Below are 25,717 nucleotides of genomic sequence, written 5' to 3' on the forward strand. Positions count from 1 at the left end.
TTCATTGAAGGACTGGTGTGGATATTTCCACTATGGCAAAGGGCTATTTGCATTTGGAAGCCTTAAAAGAAAGATTTAAACAGTTTGTCGAAGTGATTGCTGTGAGATAATTAGTTAATTATTTAAAAAGCCATCAAACATAATTCTTCAAAATGGATAAAAATTCTGAAACACTGAAATAATAACAAGTCTGGCCAGCAGAGGGAGTAGTCTTCTGTCTACCATTACACTCCCGTCATTCTTCCCACCTGCCCCCTCTCCCAGCCAGTCTTCCATCTGGACCTAGGCCTGCCTGTCTGCTTCTGATGACAGGCTATAATTTTTCTCCCATCAACGTGCGGACACTTGGTACAGGATTAGCGTAAGCTCATTTGGAAGTTTCAGTATCTGTAGCCAGCACCTTCATTACAGGAGTCAGCTGTTCTTATTGCCTCTAAAATTTCAAACAGCTTTTGTGTCTTTATTTGTCTATATTAATGAGAATATTTTCATTTCTGCCTTTACTTCTCTGCTTTATTTTAACGTCTTGAGTTTATAGGATTTAAATGATTGATTTTCACTACATTTAAATTGCACGCACAGTCACGCTATTTATGGTGACACGTTGACAGTAACTCACTGTGCATTTTATAGAATATTAGTAGTGTAAGGAACGGGTGGCATTAAATTGAAATTGTGATCATGCCCTGCTTTAATTTTAACTCCTTTCACGTTGTTTGATAACATCATCTAGAGAAGATGAACTTGTACACAACCCAAACATAGTGACAATGAACCAAATCAGCTGCTGTTGATTATTATGTTGAAAATAATGGATATTCTGGTGGAAGTCAAGACTAATTCATTTAGCAGATTTTGATGATGTGAAACAAAAATGAATGTGACTTATAACAGACAGATTTGAGAGTCATTAATAACATACTAAACATCTTTCCATTGATTCAAGAGAAACTGAACTATAAAATTACTCTAAATGCATGGAATGCTTATGGTGAATACATTGTCTCCATGATTGTGAAAGTGTAAGTCTGTGAAATGCCTGCAAAACAGAGGAGTATCATCTGATTCATAGATCTCCACAATGAGATGTTTTCCCTTTACTGCATCTTTATGTAATTACCTGTGAATTTATTATATAAATGCAACAAAGTACAATGTTTTGCTGTTAAAATGTTTTCAGTACCTATGCAGCACCCTGAATAATCATTGGTTGCTTACTGTACTTTGATCAATGACATCCCACGTTAAAAATGTAATTTTGTTTTAACACCTGGAATAATTTTGTCTAACTTTTGAAACACTGAATTCCCTCTGCAACATTATGCAACATTTTGTGGTTATTTCCAGTCCTTTCAACATGAAACAGAATAAAGAGTCAGCCAGGAAACCACTTAAAATTTGACAAAAATATATTGCTTCCAGAATGTGCTAAGACTTGTAAATATGTTACATAAATAATACAACAGCATGATTATGAAACTGAGTAAAAAAGGCCAAAATGGGTTTGACCAATAAATATTTTCGTACAAATGAAATAATTTAAAATCCTGAAAGAAGTTACTAACCACATGAACTGGCAGATTACATTCAATTACGTAGGAAATTATTGAATAAGACATTCTGTGACCTTTTTGGTGTTAATAACACTTATGGAAAAAAGTCACAAATCTAGGGATTATTATAACTCTTCATAATTATTGTTCCTTTTGTAAATTTACCTAATGCAAACCATCTCTTAATACCTCTAACATCTTTCTCCTGTACAGGCTTCTTCTCTCATGGGAACATTGAGCTTGCCTTCTGCTGTATTCTTGGAACTCTCACCCTTCAGCTGGGCTTTGCTTCCTAATATTTTTGCGCATGAGGCATCTCAGTGCTGATTGCCATCACTGCTGCCTCTAGCCCAGCCTCAGTAAAACCATGTCCAATACGGCTTCATCCCCTATAAGCTAGGCCAACAAAAACTCACAAGTCCTTCATTGAAATCAATTAATTCTCAAACAAAATATAAAAGGTAGCAAACAGTGAAGAAGCGAAATTAATGGAGATAGCAGAAGAATCGAGAAACATTTAGCAAAATTAAAAAAGGAATGCAAAATAATCAAAAATACAAGCAATCTCTCTAGACAGAAAGACAGCACAAAATAAAGCAAAAGAGACAAGAAACAAACATGTAGGAGATATGAGTAAAGAAATTTATGATGATGCCTTTATGATAATTTTTTTTTGGTGAGAGATACCACAGCGGGATCCACTAGTATGATTTAATTCTTTACATCTGATGCAGCTATTTCTCTTAATCCCACCCAAACTAAAATAATTTATTTCAGGATACAATGATGTTTCACTGCCTCTTATTAAAACATATCAAGAAACTAAAATGGCAATGCTGTTGCAGGTTCTACATCTTGAAGCATTTTCAGTTTATAATTAGTGAACAGCAGAAGATTTAACGTGTACAAAAATGTTACGCAATTCATAAAAATTCTTCAGAAGCAAGCAGTGCAAAGATAACTAATATCAAAGAGAAAATCTTCAGCATCATTGCAGTGTCTAAATTAAAAATGATAACCCTTAAAGTGTTTAATTGGTCTTCCAAAAAAAATTGGAAAAATTTAAGAAAATAAAAATAAATTGATATCACAATTAAATTTTAGTAAAATATTTTTCCTTGAGAAATTTATTTTTAATGTTAATTTGGTTACTTTCTTTTAGAACAATGATACTATTTTAAGGCTTAATTTATACACTGTGCTAAAACCCATGTTTATTCTGTTGCTTTACTCAGACTCTTTTTTTAAAAAAACTATTATAAGCTATTTTCCTCTTCTTTTCAGAACAAAGCAATTATAGGCCGTGTGATAAAATTGTCAGACACAGTGATTGGTCTTGAATCATTTAATGTTTCTGAAAGAGAAAGCAATCCACTCTATAAGGACTATCACGGTAAGCCTAATCATGACCAAAGTACCCCAAGTGACTTATAGATATTTAGCAGTTTGCCCTCTAATTAGTTTGTCTGCCATAAGGTTGTAATTGATTTCATTTCAGAATCTGCATTTCAACTGTCTCCCAATATAGCAATCTATTGGTCAGGCTGTTTATCTTTTACTGTGCATTAGGACTGTGAAAGTAACATGGCAACTACTCACATGTTGTCAAGCCAAATTATCAAGACAGTGCTCAATCAGATGTGCATCTTTGTAGGCAGGCTTTTGGGAATACTCATGCAGAGGAAGCCAGGCAGCCACTCGGCCAGTGAGCTCACCAATTCCCTTAACCATGACGAGACTGCACCAATTCAGCCAATGTTCCTGTCACAAAAGATCAGCTTAGCTTTGAGCTCACACTGCTCGAAGCTAAAAGCAGACCTCACATGCATGTACCAGTTCCTACCATCATAAACGAGCTTCATTTGCAAATATTCATTTGTTTTACACACCCAGCCTGAGTTTTCTCATTTGAAGGGCTGTTTACCTTAATAGCGTGTATCAACTTGTTAAATGACTGAAACTTCAAAATACATCTTTTAAAATCAAAACTGTAGTCACATTCTCCAACCTATAAACCATGTTTTCATGGATGCTTACTGATGCATTTAATAAAATAAAGATCATTCAGCAATACTTTTGGGCAGCAAGCAAGGTGATAGCCTCATTTGCTTACTGTAAATACAAGGGAAAATATCACAAATGGGCCTCCGTTTTGACAAGCATCAGAATCCTCTTTGTTTATATCTCCATGTCTGTATCTAAATGTAATTAGTTTTACTTGGACAAGGATTTTTGTTTATCTTATTCTGCTTGATTACTTGAACATAATCACACTGTTTGCTTCATTGATTCTGGTGGTGATCTGGTGGTTTAAAAAGGGACAGTGAGGAATGTAAATGTGGAGTGTTCTGCAGTCAGCTTGTTTAATTTATGCGTCTGCATGTTTTTTTTCCTAATTTAATTTTTTTCAAGGTTTGCTCCATGTTCGTCAGATTCCTCAACTTAATAGTTTATTCTGTGAAATGCCTGATACAAAGGATCTTGCTTTCAAACTGAAACGAAAATTGTTCACTATTGAGGTAAGAAACGTTGAAGTTTGATGTTTAACCTCATTCCATTTAATAGTGCAATAAGAAGAAGTTGTTCAGCAATTCACTATTTCTCAGATTTGAATGTGCGACAAAGCATTTTCATGTAAGTTATCATCATCTCATTTTTGCCTGTGAAAGTATTTGGGGTTACATTTTATATTTGTGGTCAGTTTGTAAATATTCCAAATATATCTTAAGGCAAAGATGTATTATGTGTTTTACCAAATTAATTGCTTAGATCAGTTTTGGTTGTTTATTCTATCTGCACTGTCGTGATTCTAAATTAATCAAATATCTTGTTAATAAAATATAATTTAACTTATTGAACCATTGTGATTTAAATTATTTAAAGTCCCAACCAGATATTATTCCGGATAGATGTAGCAGAAATTTTGCATTGTTCCATATTGTAGCGAATGGCTATTGTTGGCGATAACTGGCTTGCATCAGCTAACACATTACTTAGTTTTCCGAAAATAATTTAACATGTATCTGGAAGCTAATTGAAAATCACTTATAAAATACTGAACACATTTTCCGTAACTTATGCCATAGCAATAATAAATGCCATTGCTACAATCATTTTCTTCATATTTATCAAGCAAACGTAGCTGGCCTGGGAGTTTAAAAAGATGGTTACAAAGGTTAATTCCAACATGCAACCGGATTTAAACTTTTCTATTGACCTGAAATGTTGGTAGTGTTTATAATCCTGATGTGTTGGGACTGAATTGAATCTATTCTCTTTTTTCCCCCAGTAATACTAAATAGCAAATGAATACAACTGTTAACCAATTAAGGCTGAAGTATTAATTAACTAAGCATGAAAAGGTGAATGCATATTTGAGGAGTGGCTTTTTGTGATGTGATAATTATTTCTTCTCCCGTCCTTGTATAGTGTCTTCACTTGAGATAAAATAAGTGGGCAGACCTGACAAACCATATTATTTAATCTCCTGTCAAGTGGAAAGCATTTAAGCAGGCCACTTGTCTTGGCTATTTCAGCTTCTACAAGAGAATTGAGCACAAATAAATTAGCATATTTTGCCTTATTCACTAGCTGCTGGTCAATTTGGGTTGGCATCGCTTTGGTATTTGGTACTTCACCCTGGAGTGACCACTGTGGCCCTTCATTGACCCTCTGGCCTCTTAACTGGCTACTTGATAAGGCAACTGTTGTCATCATCCTCCTTTATTCTTCAGTTTTTCTGTCTTGCTTCCCTTACCTACCCACCATCCCCCCACTCCCATCCTTCCATATCCTTCAGAAGAAAACCTATGAATCAGACTCAATCCAGTGACAATTACAATGCCCTCCTCCTAATTAATGGTCATCAGTGGCTTTCATTATTTAATCACATTAAGAGCTGTTAATAGTTAATCAGACAGCCAATTGTTCGATTGGGTCATCCTGGGAGCAGTGTTGTAGATGTCTTGATTGGGTTGCTTCCCTGTAATACCCACTTAACACCACATGTAGAAGTCATGAAAGCAAGCAACGTTGTTAGAAATATCCCTCTGACTCCTTGTTAAGGAGCCGCTGTAACAGAATTGTTTTGTCACAAATTGAATCAAACAAATACATTTTTTCATGGGAGTGTGAAAAAGATAAGATGCTTTCCTTTTTATTCTTATTTGTTGTTTAGTACTGTGCATAAATTAACTATTTAAATTGTCACTAGCATTTCTCTGCTATGTTTTTGATTATCTTTGCAGGTAAGTGTTCAAATCATGTTTGTGCTTTTCAATTGTTTGTTACATTCACTATATATTTTTAAGTGGTTACTCTGTTAAAGTACAAGAGCTACTGCTGTTAGTTCATTTGGATTTGTGGTCTTGGAACATGCAGGATCCTGCTTGTCAGCTTGATGCCCAGCAAAATTTTATTTCGAGGCAGGCTGTTTTCTCAAAACCAGCAATTATGCGATTGTCTCGGTATTTTTTGGTGTCACCAGAACTAAATTTGGCAGAATAAATTTCACTGCCTGCTGTTCACATAAGGCAATGCGGCTGACTTGTTGATGGTCTTCCTCCAGTGATAACCTGGAGTTTTACACATTACAAACATGTTGCCCCTCCCCTGGACACCATCACGTTTTCTCCCCCCCCCACTGATCCCAAAACCTCTTCTCTGAATTGATGGGGAAATTTGACTCTCAGTACAAAAAATATACTTAATGTCCCTGTCTCTGGACCAGAAGGTCCAAATGCAAGTCCCACCTGTCCCAGAGAGGTATCATTATATTTCTGAACAGATGGATGAAGATTAACCAGAAAGTATCATTCCATTCCAATGCTCACTGGAAGAGGAAGAAAATATTTGAAGATGTCAAATTCAACAGAATTCTTGAAAGAATGTTATATTCATTCATTTGCATTTATAAAATATATAAAACAGAACCAAATGGTAGAGCATTTACTAAACTGACAAAAATGCAGTTTCGTAGTATACAATATCGTGGTATACTCAGTAATCAGATAAATTTAAAGCTTTGTAAAAGCACTGAAAGAAAATTACTGATTAATGAAAAAGTGTGAACTTCAGCAACAGAATCTATATTCACAGTGATAATACCCTGAAATTTATAATTGTACTGTACCTTTCCTCAATCTGATTATTTGTGTCACATGACATCAAAAGGGACTTTTGGTGGTCTTGTTCAAATCGACAAAATGAAAACCTAAAAGTGGCTAAATGCACATCAAGGTTTTTGAGAAGACAGTTGTTTTGTCAAAAAAAATCAAAGCACAAAAGATTCAAAATGGGCAGCAAGTCTGTCAGGAGCTGAAATGAGGAAGGAAATGCCGATGTTTTAAGAAGACTCCTAACTCAGTTCTCTACAACATAGTCCAAAAGTGTCAAATGATTTACAAGATATGCATTTCAGTAGTGCCATTCACAACTTTAAGACATCCGGAAGTGCTTTAGAACCAATAAACAACTTCTAGACTGTAGTGACTGTAAAAGTGTATTAAACAGCCAGTTTGTATGCAGAAAGCTGCCACAAAAGAAGCATGAAAATGATCAGATAACATAATTGAATGCAGTCAGTGCCTTAACAAGATTTAGAGCTGAGTAACAAAATTTTTAGCTGAATCTTCAAGTATAATTTATTTACATATGGAGTTCTTTGTGAAATATTGGGTAGTCTTTAATTTGAATATTGAGTCTTTAATTTGAATATTGAAAGCTCATATTTTTGTGAAATGTAAAGTGGATTCCAAGCAAAAGCACAGAACTTGCAGGAAAGATGACAATTTGGCTCTGAAGACCTCTTCATTACCTCTTCTTGCACATTCCATCACAAACACTGCAGACCCGCTACTCAATAACTGGTCCTTCTGGTAACAAGCTTGTGTTGTACAATTTTATAAGACGGTTTATCAGCTAGTTTATTTTACAAGCTTCTGTTGCAGATAGATGGTTTGATAACCATAAAAGTATATTCAAGGATTCTGCTAGTAATAGATTTGCCAGATGGCAGTAAAGTTGTTGGAAGTTTATCAAAATGAGGGTAAAAATGTTGAAGTAGACTTACTTAAATGGATAGAGCATTAAAAGACTCGGAAAAAATACAAAAAAGTCTGCCTGTCTAATCCTATTTCTTTCCACTTTGGAATCTTAATTAGGAGGAGATAAAAACCATCATTTGACTAAATTATTGTCTTGAATCTGTAGCAAAAGGTATAATCCGCAATTGGGCCAATTAGTGCACCCTGTAGTTAACCATGCTGAGGCAAGCAATGTGATTAGAGCTGACACCAGCCTAGTTCCCACTGTTGCTTTGCCAGGTATGGTGGTCAGACTTCAAAGGGCTTGAGGCATCAGCAGGGCAAGGTTTGGAGGCCAACTTTTGGTCCTGTTGTTAATCTCTCTGCTAAACTGCAATGCCCCTTGCAGAAAACGAGCTTACGCAACACAATCATGCAGCATTAAAGTTTCAGTTGAGTTATGCCAATTGCCTTTGATTTTCTGATGATTGACCAAAGGATGCCTATACAGCCAGACACATGCTCAAACCTTCGCAATTAGGTAAGGTGAAGAGCTATCTGAAACATTTTGGATTTTTTTATTGGGATTGGCCTGGATGGTATGCAGTAGTTTAACATTTGAGATGAAATCATCAATGTCTGATATATTCACATTGTTTATAATAATCTGGAATGTAATGGAACACTTTTGGAACTCATCCTGTCCTGATTACCTAATCATCTGTCTCTATTGCATTGTATTTCCTGTTTAGCTGATGCTTTCTTATTAACGTCACAATGTTTCCATTTTAAGAACAGTCGACAGCAGCACTAGTACTGTTGTAAGAGGAACTGCCATTCACTGACTTCCCCTTAGGCTGTTACAGCCTTGCTTAACTTGTGCCTCTCTTACACATTTCAACTGACTTTAGATTGGCCAGAACATGGAAACTCATGACGCAGATTGACAAAGTAGTCATCATTCACATTCCTTACAAATTTAATTATTAAATGTACTTATCATGACAGGGCTAAGTCTTAAAGGATGTCAAGCATGTTTGCTCTAAAGGAATGAGATATACAATTCATAATTTTGTCGAATGCATTTAGTTTGTTAGGTATAATAGTTAAAACAATTGGTCACCATATTTGGTGATGAATGCCTGAGATGGTGTTATCGGTTGAGTGCCAAAAGAACTTTAAATGATTGTGAAAGAATGCTAGTAGGCATTACTCACAGGATTAAGATTTTAATAATATGCGTAAAAGTTAAAGTAAACAAAGTTTAGACTTAATGTGGCTCTATAAGACTCAGCCTCCTTCCAAATAAATATACATAAATTTGTATTTACATGTATGATAGTCACTAATGAGTGTTACAGTACAAATGACCCATTAGTACTACATAAATAGTGTTGTGGATTCTAATATGATCTCGGACAAACTGCCTATCATGCAGTTCAGTAATATTTGGGAGTGGGACTGATAGAATTGCGCCAATTTATAGCCAATCTTCTCCTCTCTCATTTTTATAAATTAATCACAGAATAGTCTTTTACTGTATTTTTTGCCTTGTGTATTTCTTTCTACACTTGAATTGGCATGTTGTTTCTAGGCTATGCAAAAACTGAGAAATGACAAAAGTAAATGTGGAGCTAACAAGAGTCAGAAGATCTTGAGAGTTGGGGGAAAAACATTCCTTGTAAACAAAGGGTGAAAAGTGAGCTGAAAAGAGGGAGAATATAAATAGAAAAAAGATTCAGTTTGAGAAAAGAAACAAGATCTGAGAAACATTTATCACCAGAAACAAATACAAACAAAAGTACTGTTTCAACATGTATCAAATTAAAATGTCTGTAACAATTCATACTTTAGGCAATGTTAGAATTGTTAAAGGTTAAAATTAGAAAAGAAAATCCGTTTCTCTTTGCTTTTACCATTTTTGCCTTCCTGTACTTCATGGCCCCCTGATCCACTCTTGCCAGTTGCAGAGTTTTTTACTTTGGCAATAGCTCTTGACAAATGTATAATCTAAATACCAGTCACACAAAAAGCTCTGCTTTACCTCTGTGATTGCAACAGCAAATGCTATTCAATTTACCACCTCAAGATTGTATTACACATTTTTGACACTCACTTTATCAGAATGTCCTAACCCACCTAACCAGTTGGAAAAATGTGCATTTGTATTTTTTTTTTGTGAGCTTTGAACATCCCAATGCATTTTACAACCAATTAATTACTTTTGTGTGCTTGTAATTCAGAATCTAAAATAGACTGTGCATTGCTTAGGTGGAGAAAAGCATTTGTATTTACATTTAGTTGTAAATGTTGTGAATTCTTATTCGCTGTAGATGTTTACCTCACCACTTGTTTCCATTTTGTTTTGCCCTTCCCACCTAAGGCACGAGTGTCCTCTGGGGCACAGCTCCACAGGTCGTGGCAGCTGTCTGGTACCTTGCCGTTCTAAAGCAGGAGTTGCAACATGTTGTTAGGGCAAAGAGAGATATATTTTGTGCTTAACTTTGGCATACCTGACCTGGGAGTATTTGATCTCGGTACCTATAAATGAAAAGTGTTCTTTCTTCAGCAGTAATGTTATTCATAAGATATTTAAAATGAAAAATTCACAATTTAAAGAAATTCTTTGATTCTTGTCAGTCAGCTGTCAAAGTGACTGTGCTACAAACAAACTGAAGAAAAGGGCACTTTACAAAGTGAGTCCCTGAAGGAGACATATCCCTCCCCCATCCACCACCCCTACATTGATTTCTAAAAGTATGTCACCTTATTGAGAATTTTTATTTTGTATAACGAGTTTGCAACAATCATCAGTTAATATTCGGTAAAATCACATCATTTATTTTTGTCTTCCAGGGTTCGAAAACTAACGTATTCAACATGAAAAATTGCTTGACAATGAGATTGTGAAAGTATGTTTTTGGTGACCTATTTTCCAGCAGGCCCTTCCCCATCCTTCTCCAAATAAATTGGAAGCACACAACTAAAACACAAATACATCAATACAGTCAGCTTGTGAAGTACGTGAGGTTAAAGAAAATGCATAGAATTCAAGGTCTCAAATAAACGTTCAGTTTCAATAAGACACATAGAGGACAGTGGTATAGTTTGAAATGCTGCAGCACTGGTTAATCATTAAAAGTATGTGTCACCATTTCAATATTTGTAATGTCAAGTTCTGTGGAGAACTTGTCTTTTGATTACCAACGTAGCATGTCAGCTTGTAAAGTTGTTTGAAGCAATGAATGTGAAAGTAAGCAGGTACGCCAAAGCTGACGATGGGTAATTAACTATAAAATGAATCTTATGGTTATGATCAAGGAAGAGGTAGAACAAGATGTTGGAGGACAGCTGTTTAGCCATTTCGAAGTAAAGATCTGTGTGCTAAACAGCAACAGTGCTGCCCTTCTCAGTAGGTTTGATGATGGTGTTGGGGTTGGACCCAAGAAAAAAAAATGCTGAAAGTTCAGAGGGAAATGGGTTGAGTCAATGAAGTTACCATGGAGGCAGCCAGTGACTCACCAACAGTGCCCACTGAAAAGTGGGTAAGAGGTGGCCCAACATCCTGGGGATCAAGACAGATGAGAATCTCTGCTGGCTCAGTTAAGTAAATGTCATGACTCCTAGACTGGTTACAGGCAGACATTCTGCAATGTGTGGTTCACTTCCTGATCTCCCAAAACCTCTCCACTATCTACACAATCCGATAGACACCTTTGCAGATGCTCAAGTAGGTCAACATTATCTAAGACAAAGCTATCCATTTGATCAATAGCTTAATTAGCCATAAACTCTATCTTCTCCATCACCAGTGCACGTTTAACTGCAGTGTACTTGTTATTAGAGTGCACTCTAGCAACTCACTTGTGGATATCATACAGTGCAACCACTGAATGCCAAATGGAGATGGCTAGATTGTTTCTTGTCATAGCTGGTTTGTCTAGCATTGTGTGATTGGTGTGTTAACTGTCACTTTGTGGAACAATGCTGGATATTATTCAGGATTTGGCGCATGTAGGCATGCTGCATGGATTACTTCGCCATCTGATGAATTGCAAATTGAGCTGAACATTGCAATGATGAGTGAGCAGTCCCAATTCTGACCTTAAGGGACAGTGATAAAGCTGCTGAAAATAAAGCTCTAAACTTATTTTGAGGTTAGTAATCCTGACTGAACCCAAATTGAGGATTGACCAACACATTATTAGTGAATTAGTCCTGTTTGATAGCCCAACTCCTTCGGCTAGTTCTCTGACAATTGAACGTAAGTTGGTAGGATTGGCATTGATCAGATTGGATTTGCCCTTTTGTTTGCAAGGCTCTATTTTCCACATTGTTAGACAAGTGCCAGAGTTGTAGCCCTCCTGAAACAGCAGTAGTGGAAGCATTGCCAAATCTGCACTACAGTTCTTCAGCATAACATCATGTTGGAATCCTTTATTATCCAAGTACAGTGGCTATTGAAACATTCGCAGGACTATCAAATACAAGATACTTGACTGATACAGAAAACAGATGAGCTTCACTTGTAATGCAACCAGAAAGTCTGTTTTCTAATGCTCCGAAATCTGATTGCCAGCTCCAGACTGATGAAATCATCACAAATTCTCCATCCCTATGGATCAGTAGTACTCACTTTAAAAACACCAAATCCAAGACAGATAGCAGAGCATTGGTTGTGGTAAATGTTACTTGACTAAGAGACCAGAGCAACTCGAATGCTCCACTGGAGAAGGATGGGCAATGTTTACAGTTTAACGCCTCATTCAGGCAGTAGCACCTCCAACAGTACGCACTCCTTCAGCGCTTTTCTGGAGTGTTAGCCCAGATTATAAGTTTCAAATGGAACTTGAACCCACAACCTTCTGATTTGAAGGCAGATTCAAGGATTCAGGCCTGGGACTCACTAGATCGAGATCTATCACTAGATCTATGTAATCAGACCACTTGACATAATTCCTACCAGTGAAATAAGTTTCTTGACACCTGAACACTCATCATCATCTGGAAGAAGGAGGAAAGACTTGTATTTATATAGGTGCAGGGACAGCTGCAGCATTTAAAAGAGGTTTGTACAGGTACATGAGTAGGAAGATGTCACAGGATATGGGCCAAATGCAGACAAATGGGATTTGTTTATTTTGGGAAACCTTGTCAGCACAGATGAGTTGGACTGAAGGGTCTGTTTGTGTGCTGTATGACTCTGACTCTATATAGCATTGTGAGCCTGTTCTAAATCTTTCTTTATTCATCAATGAAGAAGCAAGTTACAAGTTGCCATCAGCTGCTCTCTCGACAACCTTCCCAGGACTCAAGCAATCATATTCCTATCTAGCAACAATGCTGTAGAATCTGATGCTGTCTCCACTGGAGAGCAAGACCTGGTCAGGAAACTTATTGAATTCAATGTAGAAACAAGGAACCATCCTGCAGAATGCATATGCATTGTCGACCTGTATAAACAGAAAGGAACTCACCAATCCAACAATAATCATAAAGGAATCACTTTCATTTCCACCACTGGCTAAAATCCTTGCCAAAATACTTCTGTTGTGCTTAATGAAACACCTTGACCAGGATCTGGTGTCAGAAAATCGGTGTAGTCTCTTAAAAATTTTAGGAACTACTGGTGTGGTGTTGCAGTTCAACAATTCCAGGGGAGATGTAAAGAACAGAAAATGGACCGCTATGCCAAGTTTCTTGATCTAACTGGGGTCTTTTGTAGTAATAGAAAAATTCAACCACCTTGAGAAATTCTTCATTATCTTTTAACATTTCCATTGTATCACGCTCATATGTGTCACAGCAGATTGTAATTCTTTTGACCAATTCCAAGCCATTGATAAAATCAAAACTGAGTTATGTGATAGTGCACACCCTCTCCAGTGTGTTTTTTTTCTCTATCACACTGTCTGTTGCCTTCCATGCTGGTGATCCTGTCATCAAAATCCGTACACAATGGGAAGCTGTTGATTCTGAAATAACTCCAAACAAAGAGCACGATCTTCAAGGACATAGTTAATAATTTTCTGTTTGCCGATGATTGCAGCATAGATATTTTTTCACCAGTGCATGTGACAGCTTTGGTCTTATGATCACCACAAAGAAATCTGAAGTAATTTAGCAGCTAAATAAGAAAAATTGTGCAGCCTCCTTTGAAAACAAGTGCATATCATAACAGAGAGAAGCAACAAGGACTATAAATTCCAGTCAGAAGGCAGAAACTCATCCTAAATGTCGTCATCTGTGTTTTTCTGCCATATTTACAGCAGAAACTTCCGGACACACATCATCCTTTAACAGTCACCTACATACCCACAGGAATCCTGTTAAATATCCCAAATGGTCATGGTTGTCTTTGCTTCTAAGCATGATGAGATCTGCATGCAAAAGCAAAATAATGAGAATAGTGTAAATCTAAAATAAAAAGCACGTAATTCTAGAAATACACAGATCAGGCAGCATGTGTGTGTAGATAAAGTTAACATTTTCAATTCAACGTCCTTTCATCAAAATCAATTATCCCTTTGTGCGGGATAACATGCCCAAATGACTGAAACAACTGTTGTAGTCAACCAGTATTTGCAACAGCAGTCGTAACAAAGAGCCAGGCCAAAGGATGCTGCAAACATAACAGGATAATTTGACCAGAAGTTTGTCTGAAGAAGCACAAAGGATATCATACAGATTGGTCATCTCCAACTTCACCATCATCATCCATACTCCGCTCAATCACAGCATTCACCTTAACTGCTCCCTGTAGGGATTCTGTGTGAAATGAGTTTGGGCAACTTCAACTCACTTTTGTACAAAAGAAGAACCAGAATAAGCACTTGATGAACAATCTCCCTGAGAAGAAACAGTGGCTTCTTTGGTATGAGAAATGGAAAAATGTTACACAGATGCATTGTTCAGTGCGGGAAGTATTGTATCGGAGGCTTTACACTGCATCTAGCCTGTACAGTGACTCACACAGCCATCTGTTGAATACACACTGAGTAAATCAAGTTGGTTGAACATCTGTGATTATGGGGATTTCACGAAGAAGCTAAGAAAAATAATCAGTTCTGAACTCTAGCCAAACACATTTGTGAATTTATGTCATTCATCCAGTTGTCTGGGCCACTCTTTATGCTGCCTTGTTTATCTTCGTATTTTATGGCTGAAGTATACAGACCAGGAAGGTTTAACTGTCCTCAGGTCAAGGATACAGATAGTCCAACCGGCCGTAATATGTTTGGGTCAGTTTGAGGGGAAAATGACCAGGTTCTAAGATTCTAGTATTGTTTAATAGAATATCATAAAATATTCATGTGATTGTCAAACAAGGTCATGACCAAGCTCAGCTGTGATTTTCATTCTGAAGCTACACAAATTGTTCATTGGAAATATGCCTTTTAGTAGAATTATTTAGGGTGTTATTTTCAAAACTACTTCTACACACAGGAATCAGGAGTAGCACGTTTGACCTCTCACCTAATTTGCCATTTGATCATATCATGTCTGATATGATTATGTGCCCTCCATTTTCCTGCTTTCAACCCTAAACACTTTGACTGTGTTGCCAGTCAAGAATTTATGTAACTCATCCTTGAAAATATTCAATGACTCTGCCTCCAGTAGCCTCTGTGGAAGAGAATTCCACAGACTAATGATCCTCTTGAGAAAAATTATTTTTCAGAGTTCATAATGCTCATTTATTTTAGTTTAGAGTAATTTTTTCTCAGAGCTGTTGGAACAGCCTTCCAGCGAGAAATATCAAAGCCAAATATAAGCAACTGTGTGCAATAACTACTGCAGAAATACCAACAATCTCATTTTCACCAGCAGACTGGCTAGAAAATATGCCATGAAAATAACATAATTTGAGCTGTTTTGCAGTTATATATGGGAGTTTGGGAAATTCTAAAGCTGAAGTGCATGGCTCACTGATGGAAACAGATAAATTGAACCAATCTGGTCTCAATCATTGTGTATGCTCCATGTGAACTACCTCACGGATTTAACCAAATCCAATTGACATATTTTTTCCCCCTTTTGTAATTATCCAGCTTCCCCTCTACTGCATATATTCCTTAGAATCCCTACAGTGAGGAAACAGGCCCTTCAGCCCAACAAGTCCACACCAACCCTCAAAGTATCCCAACCAGACTCATCCCCTGTAACCCACCTACTCTACACAGCCCTGAACACCTTGCAATTTAGCATGGCCAATCCACCTCGCCTGCATATCTTTGGACTGTGGGAGGAGCACCTGGAGGAAACACACACAGATATGGGGAGAATGCGTAAACTCCGCACAGACGGTCGCTCGGGGGTGGAATCGAATCCAGGCCCCCGGTGCTGTGAGGCAGCAATGCTAACCCTGAGCCACTGTGCCGCCCCTTGTAGAGGACAGCATTCCCTGTCTTTATTCTTTTTGTAACAGAGATCAGAGTTTGGTTAAAGAAACGCAAAGAATACATGCAGATTTCGTCTCCTTAATGAACAAAGCCCATACTTGCAAGATTTCTGAGTTGTAAGGGCTCAGTAGATTTGGCACCTGGGATGAGGGAATTATTTTGAAAGGAGAGATTTACAAGATAATGTTGGGAATCTAGAACTTTTGGTAAAAGTCTCAGGACAAATGCACCAGCCACTCCGGACTGAGAAGAGGAAAAATTTGTTGACTCAATAAGGATTATGATTTTTTTTTTAGAACTCTCTATCTCAGAGAACTGTGGATGCTCAGTTGTCAAATATATTTAAGATAAAGATTGATAAATGTTTGAGTGCATACTAGATTTGACTTAGAAGATCATACTTGTAAATGGTGCAAAAGACCAATGACCTCTTCTCACTCCTACTCTGTTCCTATTTTTTTCAATTATTGTGTTAGAAAGTTCTACATTCTTGCTACTCTGGGTAAAGAGGTTTCTGCTGCATTTCCTACTGGAATTGCAAGACAGTTTGTGACTATCTTGTATACTTTACAGAATTGCTGCTTCCAAAATCAAAAGTATTGCTCAACTGGGAGGTAGGACTTTCCTCCAGCATACTATTTAATTCTGTCTTAAACACACTCAATGACGTGGCCTCCACAGCTCTCTGTGGCAGTGTGTTCCACAGATTAACCACTCTCCGGCTGAAGAAATTGCTCCTTATTGCAGTTCTAAAGTTTCATCCTTTCACTCTGAAGTTGAGCCACCAGGTTTTAGTCTGTCTTATTAATGGAAACATCTTCTCCATGTCCACTCTATCCAGGCCTTTCGGTATTCTCTAAGTGTCAGTCAGATCTCCATCTTCATTCTAAACTCCATCGGGCACAGACCCAGAGTCCTCAGCCATTTCTCATGTGACAAGCAGTTCATTCCCGTGATCATTCTTTTGAACCCCTTCTGTACACCTTCAAGGTCAACACATTCTCCCTTAGATATGTGACCCAAAACTGCTCACAGTATTCCAAAGCAGTCTGACTAGAGTCTTATACATTCTCAGCAATACATCTCTGTTCTTGTATTCTAGTCCTCTTGAAATGAATGACAACATTGCATTTGCCTTCCTAACTGCCAACTAAACCTGCATGTAAACATTAAAAGAATCCTGAACTATGACACCCAAGTCTCTTTGTGCTTCAGATTTCTAAAGCTTTTTCCCCATTTAGAAAACAGTCTGTACCTCTAGACTTCCAACCACAAGGTACATAATCTCACACTTACCCACATTGTATTCCATCAGCTACTTGGTCACTCTCCTAGCCTGACAAAATCTTTCTGCAGCCTCCCTGGTTCCTCAAAACTATATGTTCCTCCATCAACCGATGTCACCTCTGCAACCTAAGCATCAATACCCTCAGTTTCATTCAGAACATTGTATAATTGTGGTCTGAACACTGACCCCTGCAAGAACTGCACTAGTCACTGGCTGCCAGCTTGGCAAAGAACCCTTTATCCAACTCTGTACCTTCTGCCAGTCAGCCAATTTTCTATCCATGCTAGTACCTTGCCTCTAATTAGATTAGATTAGATTAGATTAGATTCCTTACAGCATGGAAACAGGCCCTTTTGACCCAACAAGTCCACACTGCCCCTTGAAGCATCCCACCCAGACCCATTCCCTGATAACCCATACACCCCTGAACACTTTGGGCAATTTAGCATGGCCGATCCACCTAGCCTGCACATTTTTGGACTGTGGGAGGAAACCAGAGCACCCGAAGGAAACCCACGCAGACACAGGGAGAATGTGCAAACTCCGTACAGACAGTCACCTGAGGCTGGAATCGAAGCTGGGTCCCTGTGCTGTGAGGCTGCAGTGCTAACCACTGACCCACCGTGCCGCTCCAATACCATAGGCTCTTATTCAGCAGTTTTCTGTCTGACACCTTGTCGAAGACCTTCTGGAAATCCAAAAAGGTTTTGTACTGTAATTTTCCCCTTATTGATCCCCCAGCTTGATGTTAATGGTAGAGTGGGGATATGATGCTTCAAGAGTTACAAATTCCACCTTTACCTTGACCATGGTTTGACTTCAAGCCATACAAAAGAACGATTTTGAGGATTCCCAGGGCAACTGTGTCCTGTGTGTCAATTAAAGGTAAAATTGTGATTACTAGAGTCATACAGCCCAGAAATAGGCCCTTCAGCCCAACCCATCCATGTTGACAAGGTTTCCTAAACTGAACTAGCCCCTTTTTCCACCATTTGGCTATGCTGATATCTCTACCAGTGTGGCAGCACATACCCATGAATTGTGATGATAGTATCTGGGGCATTGACTAAAGATTGATACATTAGGTATGCCTGTGTCAGGCTGTTCTGAAACCAATACATGCTTCTCATTTTGTCACATGCCCCAGCATGTTTATTAGGAGAACCTTTAAGGCCAGCAGGACTGAGTGTGCCAGTCATTTCTGGTGCTTCCATCAATGCTGAATGTTCTGTCTCATTTCATTCTTTTTTTTTAACCTATTAGCAATCTAATACACATTAAGGGCTTACATGACATTTCAGAGGGCAGTTAAGAGTCAACGTTTTTGATGTCACATACAGGCCAGGCTAGAAAAGACAGATGATTTCCATCCCTAGAGGATATTAATGACCCAGATTGTTTCTTTTTAATATAACAATCAACACTACTTTCATGGTGTCCATTACTGAGATGAGCTTTTAAATCCTGTTTTTTTTTAATTGAACTTAAAGGTGAACCAACTGCTGAGGTATTTAAATCTATGTCCCTCGAGCTTTAGCAAGGGTCTCTCGATTATAGCCATTATCAATATACCATTACCTCCCCCTTTTTGCTCTTACTATTCTTCATTATTCACTCAAATTCTGTTGACGGGACTTTCCACTCAGAATCATGTCGAACCATGCAACTTTTACCAATCAACTTGGTTGCATTTTATGATATGAGTTGTTGTATTCATTATTTTTGTAATTACTGTTTGAAGTTACGGTAGCTAATTTAACTGGTATGTGCTGAGTTAGAAAAGAATTTATATTTGGCATTTTCAATGTTTAATTTTAAGAATTAGGCACCTTCTATTTGTGAACACTTTGGAATCTCATTATCAAAATAATTGTTTAAGTGCTGCATTAATAAGTACATTTGTTTCCATTCTGATGCTTCTCAAAATGGGGATAGATATGAGAGAAAATTGTTTGCACAGAAGTACATTTCATGTCTTAAATCAGTTGCCTTGATCAAGAGGGCCACATCTTATTCTGTGTTATAAATCAAATGAGAGCACTGTCCACTGTAACAGAATTACCTGGCACATTAAATTTACAGTTGAAAACTAAATCATAAATTGCAAAATAGTTGAAATTTGTCTTCCTCAACAAGCAAAACAAGTGTGTTCCATATCTGATCTGCAAGTCAAAAAGCTTGCTTGAACCAGGATAGTTTCTGATCTGTTTCAAAATTTGTTCTTTTTTGAACATTTGAATGCATAATTCCCTGAAATGTGCTACACAAGGTGATAAAAGGGTCAATAGAATTTTGCCTTTCATGAACAGGGTGTAGGGTTTAAATGTAAAAAATGTAATGATGAATTAAGTAAAAGATTCTTTGGGGTAGGTTTAGGGTATTGAATTCAATTTAGGACAGCCAGCCTAAAAGCACACTAAAACTACAGGCAGCATACAAATCAAATCCACAAAGATGATGTCAAGAATAATAAACTACCATTAAGAGAAGATACTTAAGATAAAGAAGTTCTGCGAGAGCAGAGAAGACTTGAAAGAAGATTTGCTAAATATTTGCAAATTGAGTTTTGATTCGAGCAAATATGTAAATACTACTTATTGGGAAATTTTTGACATGCATCGTTTTTTAAATTATCACTGAGCGTTTGGGAAACCTTGTTTTCACTGTGGACTGTCAGAATGTAGAATGCTTTTACCTCAGGGAAGTGTTGGAGTACCAGCTCATTCCATTGCTTTAAGGAGAAATTTGGATTTGAACGTTAGAAGCAGAGGCAAAGCAAGCTTTGTTGATGGAGTAGGATTCACCTGCAAAACCGTGATTATACTTCCAAAGTAATCCATTGGTTGTAAAACTTACTGAAATTTTTGAGAAGATTTGTAGCTCAGGTTGAGGTTCTGGATGTGAGTTTGCTCACTGAGCTGGAAGGTTAGTTTTCAGACGTTTCGTCACCATTCTAGGTAACATCATCAGTGAGCCTCTGACGAAGCGCTGGTGTTATGTCCCGCTTTCTATTTATTTGGTTAGGTTTCCTTGGGTTGGTGATGTCATTTCCTGTTCTTTTTCTCAGGGGATGGTAGATTGGCTCCAAGTCAATGTGTTTGTTGATGGAGTTCCGGTTGGAATGCCATGCTTCTAGGAATTCTCGTGCATGTCTCTGTTTGGCTTGTCCTAGGATGGATGTGTTGTCCCAATCAAAGTGGTGTCCTTCCTTATCTGTATGTAAGGATACGAGTGATAGTGGGTCATGTCATTTTGTGGCTAGTTGATGTTCATGTATCCTGGTGGCTAGCTTCCTGCCAGTTTGTCCAATGTAGTGTTTGTCACAGTTCTTGCAAGGCATTTTGTAGGTGACGTTTGTTTTATTTGTCTGTATAGGGTCTTTTAAGTTCATTAGCTTAGAACCGAATTAGAACCGAATCACAGCCTTACTCAAAAAGACTTCAAAAATCTGGAGAATTAAACAAGAGAGACTTCCAAAAAATGAAACCAGATGGATCCAACACACCATGCTTCTACGGACTACCAAAAATTCACAAACCAGGAGCCCCCCTCAGACCCATAGTCTCGCTACCTGGAACACCAACCTACAGATTAGCCAAGGAACTACACCAAAGACTAAAACACCTAGTAGAAGACTCCCACCACTCCATTCGCTCCACCCAAGAATTCCTGAACACCATCAAAGACACCAAGATAGAAGAGGATTGAATAATGGTCTCCTTTGACGTAACAGCCCTGTTCACATCCACCAACATCAACCTGGCCAAAGAAACACTGATGACACTATTAGAAGAACAGAAGACACATACACCAGACACCACCAACCTCATCAGCAAGGACAACATCATCAAGCTAGTGGACCTATGCCTCACCACCCACTTCACTTTCAATAACAAAACCTACAGACAAACCAACGGTACACCCATGGGATCTCCGATATCAGGGTTCTTAGCAGAGGCAGTAATGCAGAGACTCGAACAAACAGCTCTGCCAATCATCCAACCCAAACTTTGGGTCCGCTATGTGGATGACACCTTTGTCATCACTAAACAAAACAAATTAGAGGAAACCTTCAAGACCATCAATAACACCCTTTACTGGCATAACATTCACAAAAGAGGAGGAAAACAACAACAAACTGCCATTCCTAGATGTCACAGTAGAGCGAACAGCCAATGGGGAACTTCAAACCAGCGTCTACAGGAAAACAACACATACGGACCAAATACTGAACTACAGGAGCAACCATCCCAACACCCACAAACAAAGCTGCATTAGAACATTATTCCAACGAGCCACCACACACTGCAGCACAGAGGAACTACGCAGAGCAGAGGAAAATCACCTATACAGCGTATTCAAAAAGAACGGGTACCCAATGAACACAGTCCGCCGATTTCTCAGCAACAAACCCAAACAAACAGACAAAACGGGCTCAGAAACCATAAACACTCTCCCCTACATCAAAGACATTTCTGAAATGACTGCCAGACTACTCGGACCCCTTGGCATCAGGGTAGCCCACAAACCCACCAACACACTAAAACAGCAGCTAATGAACTTAAAAGACCCTATACAGACAACAAATAAAACGAACGTCATCTACAAAATGCCTTGCAAGAACTGTGACAAACACTACATTGGACAAACTGGCAGAAAGCTAGCCACCAGGATACATGAACATCAACTAGCCACAAAACGACATGACCCACTATCACTCGTATCCTTACATACAGATAAGGAAGGACACCACTTTGATTGGGACAACACATCCATCCTAGGACAAGCCAAACAGAGACATGCATGAGAATTCCTAGAAGCATGGCATTCCAACCGGAATTCCATCAACAAACACATTGACTTGGAGCCAATCTACCATCCCCGAGAAAAAGAACAGGAAATGACATCACCAACCCAAGGAAACCTAACCAGATAAATGGAAAGCGGGACATAACACCAGCGCTTCGTCGGAGGCTCACTGATGATGTTACCTAGAATGGTGACGAAACGTCTGAAAACTAACCTTCCAGCTCAGTGAGCAAACTCACATCCAGAACTTTCTGAAATAACCTATGCACAATATAAGTAATTTATATGGCACCATTAAGATTCCATTAAGCGGTTTCATGCAAACAATTTGATGGGGGGCCACTTAGAAAGGTACTAATGAGATGACTGAAAACCTGGATCATGTTAAAGAGTAGAGAAATAAAGAAATAGGGAATGAATTCTGGATCTTGGGGTCAAGGCTTTGGTCATCAGTGGTGGAGCAGTGAATTATCATCATATGCAGGGAGCCGAAACTAAAGGAGTGCAAAGATAGTGGAGGGTTATAAACTGAAGGAAAATACAAAGATGGGAGAGGTGTGAGGATTGGAGGAATCACAAACTTAATATAAGAATTTTAAAATTGTGGCGTTGGCAGTATAGGCGCTAAAGTTGTTCAGCGAGCACAGTAATGATGAATGAATGATAGCCAGTGTACATAAGTCAAATTGCAACAGAATTCAGGGTGAACTGAAATTTACAGAGGCTGCATGGTTAGGAGATGACTAGAAAAGCATTTAAATAGCAGAGTCGAGAACGAACAAAACTGAGTGGCAGTGGTAAAGATGGACACTGTTGGAGATGTTTAAAGAGGTGACCTTGGTAATGTGGAAGAATAGCTGAGTCAAATAGTATGCTAAGATTGTACATGGTCTGATTAAATGCACTGTTGGCACAAAGGATAGAATTAGTGTTTCACAAACAGAGTTTTTGACACTGAAGATATTGTTTAATGAAGAAAATTTCTGCTCATCCGGTAATAATGTCAGTGAAGATGTAAGCCACATTGAAGCCTTTTGAGGAGCGGTGGATCTGGATGTCACAGCATACATGTAAAATCTGACAATATTTTCATATTGATATTGTCAAGGGGTACCATGTAGGTGGGAATTAAGAGGGGCACAAGGATATATTTTGAAGGATTCCAGTATGGAATCAGAAAGGGAAGCTTTGCAGATGACTTTCTGGTTGCTAATTTATAGATAAGGACAAAGTCCTACATTAGACATAAGTTTATTCTTCCAAGTACCAAGACATCATTAGAAATATTATTAATCTTGAAATCCATGTTGCACACGGAGGAGCGAAGTACGAATCATAAGGATTTCCTGATTTTAATTTTGTGTATGAGTGTGTTGGAGTTATACTTCAAAACTATTGACAATTTTGCACCCAGATAAAATGGATGACTTGCTACCTTACTGTGATTAGAAAGAGCCCGGTTATTTGCAAATGATTCCAAATAAGTGCAACTACTGTAGAACTGTTTAATTATCAAGCCTTGGTTGAAACATGAAGGAATGTTCATCCATTCTGTTGATCCACTTTCGCCACAGGCTATCTCTGCTTGTCTGTGTTTGTATCTGCAGAAAAACTATAGCTAGAAATAACTTTCCCACACCTTCAAGCTGGACGGTTGTGAGCAATATAATTTATTTTACAGTCAGTGGAAGATTAATGATAAATATTTCACAAGAACATAAAACACAAAAGTATAAATTTAACTGGGCAATGTGATTTAGATATAAAATCTGTCCTACCTGATTTTGCTGTTAAAGTAGTTCCCGCCTTCTGTTTTGTAGGAGATTTCATGCTCCCTTGTAAACAGTAGATGATTTAAAACCTGTTTCTAAGATAAACTTTCCCATTGTCATTAATGAGGATGGATAATACTGAGTGACAAGTGCATTTGCAATAGCACAGAAAGAGCTGCTCGGTTTGTCAAAGCATTTGCTTCAGGCATTGGACTTAAGGCCTTCCCTCCTTTTGTTATTTTTTTTAATATGTGTTTTTTTTTAAACTGCATGCAAGGAGAGCAGAATTAGTCGACAGATACACCTTTCGTCTTACGATAAAAATGAGCTTTCTAAAGAGGTAGGTAAATTCTTTAGCTCTTCAAAAGGTTCTTTACTAAACTAAGGAGTGTGGCACAGATTGCAGCCGTTACATCCAATCCTGACGCCACTCTAGAGTGAAGATTAAAAAAAAGTTGGGACACTAATGGATTTAATTTGCATTCACTCACTTCAAACATTACATTTCACTTCAGAGATCTTTAAAATTTAATAAGTGTGATATTCAATATTTATGATTTTTTTCTTGTATTGGAAATATTTCAAACACTTGAACCAACCGACAATGTCCCTATCAGTTTCCATTTTAAACATGCAATTGGTCACTTTATTTCAGCTTGATTCAACGTCGCCTGGCTGGCGACCAAATTGTGTCTCCGTATGGCTTCTTGACACTAATAATGACTGAGTTTCTGTTCGTTTGCGTGCAAGATTTCCCAAGCGGCGGTTTGGGCCAGGATAAACTATCTATCATGATTGCATACAACTAATCTGTTTCATCCAACCCACCCAATGATTGAAATTGCATTTGACAATTCACCTCTCCTTGGCATGCCTGTGGTGCGCATAGCTGCAGACCGTCCCCCGAAGGACATAGCAAGTACTCCATATGCTGGGATCATTTTATTTTTATCAAGAGACCTTTAGCCAGCAGAGTCAGAGAAGGGAAAACGTAGCCCCATTTGTAGTACATTATGTAAAAAAAACATACCCGCATGTCAGTGTAAAATGGTCTAAATAAATTCTGAAACCTGCTTCCAGGTTACAGAATCAGAATGTTTAAGAAGGTGACAAAAATCACTCAGATTAGTTTTAGCCTATTAAACCTTTCATGTTCTATATCACAAGATATAATGTGAAGTGCAGTCTTCGATTTGCAGTACAGTCTAAGTAAAAGCAATATGATTTTTGGTTACAAAGTAAATATTTAAGCAAATGATATAAAAGGAAGAAGTTGATACAAATCTTTTGACTGTTGATTGGAATTCCTGAATGCGTAGAGCACTTTAATGTTGCTGTATAAATAATTTTTAATGAAAGGTGATGTAACAAGTAAAAGCTTGCATTTGTCAAACTATAAATTCTGTCAGTTTTAACTCCCAGTCATATCCTGAGTGATATTACATTGCATTTTTAATTTGTCATCGGGAAAAACTGTTGATAATTGCTGATTATATATGTATTCTGTGTATAATTGAGAAAGTACATTTAAAATGCTGACAGCTGTACATTTTCCTGCAAGGGACATGAATAATGAAAAAGTCTGCATCAACAGTTCTAGCTCAAATCATCATTTTCTTGACAAATGACTCACGTGTTGTAACGAAAATAAAATAAAAGTAGCTTTCTTTATCTTCCATACTCATTCTACACCTACCTGTGGATAGTTACATATTGTAAGGCAGCAGTGATGTGGATCTAATTACTTTGTATGCTTACTTAGATGTGGGATAAATAACTTATTTTAAACAGCGACCTTAGGATTTCCTAAACATTCTACAGTCACAGAGATACCTTTAACGTATAATATCAAAATGCAACAGGCTGTTTA

At 37.9% G+C, this 25,717-nt stretch overlaps 1 protein-coding gene across 7 annotated transcripts in view; it reads left to right on the forward strand.

Annotated features, from left to right (window-relative positions):
* Positions 1-25,717, forward strand: part of elp4 (elongator acetyltransferase complex subunit 4) — a 257,514-nt gene that overhangs the window by 138,990 nt on the left and 92,807 nt on the right. For 6 of the 7 annotated variants that reach the window (XR_007248965.2, XR_009446851.1, XM_048545049.2 and 3 more), the window contains 2 exons: positions 2,838-2,946; positions 3,966-4,072. The exons of the other annotated variant lie outside the window; for it this stretch is intronic. Coding sequence is in view for 4 of the 6 variants with exons in the window: in XM_048545049.2 (XP_048401006.1) it covers positions 2,838-2,946; positions 3,966-4,072 (216 nt within the window). In the remaining 2 variants the exon portion in view is untranslated. The remainder of the gene's footprint in view (positions 1-2,837; positions 2,947-3,965; positions 4,073-25,717) is intronic. 7 annotated transcript variants of the gene reach the window in all.

Source organism: Stegostoma tigrinum, chromosome 17 (genome assembly GCF_030684315.1).
Source record: "Stegostoma tigrinum isolate sSteTig4 chromosome 17, sSteTig4.hap1, whole genome shotgun sequence".
In the NCBI taxonomy this organism is placed as follows: Eukaryota; Metazoa; Chordata; class Chondrichthyes; order Orectolobiformes; family Stegostomatidae; genus Stegostoma; species Stegostoma tigrinum.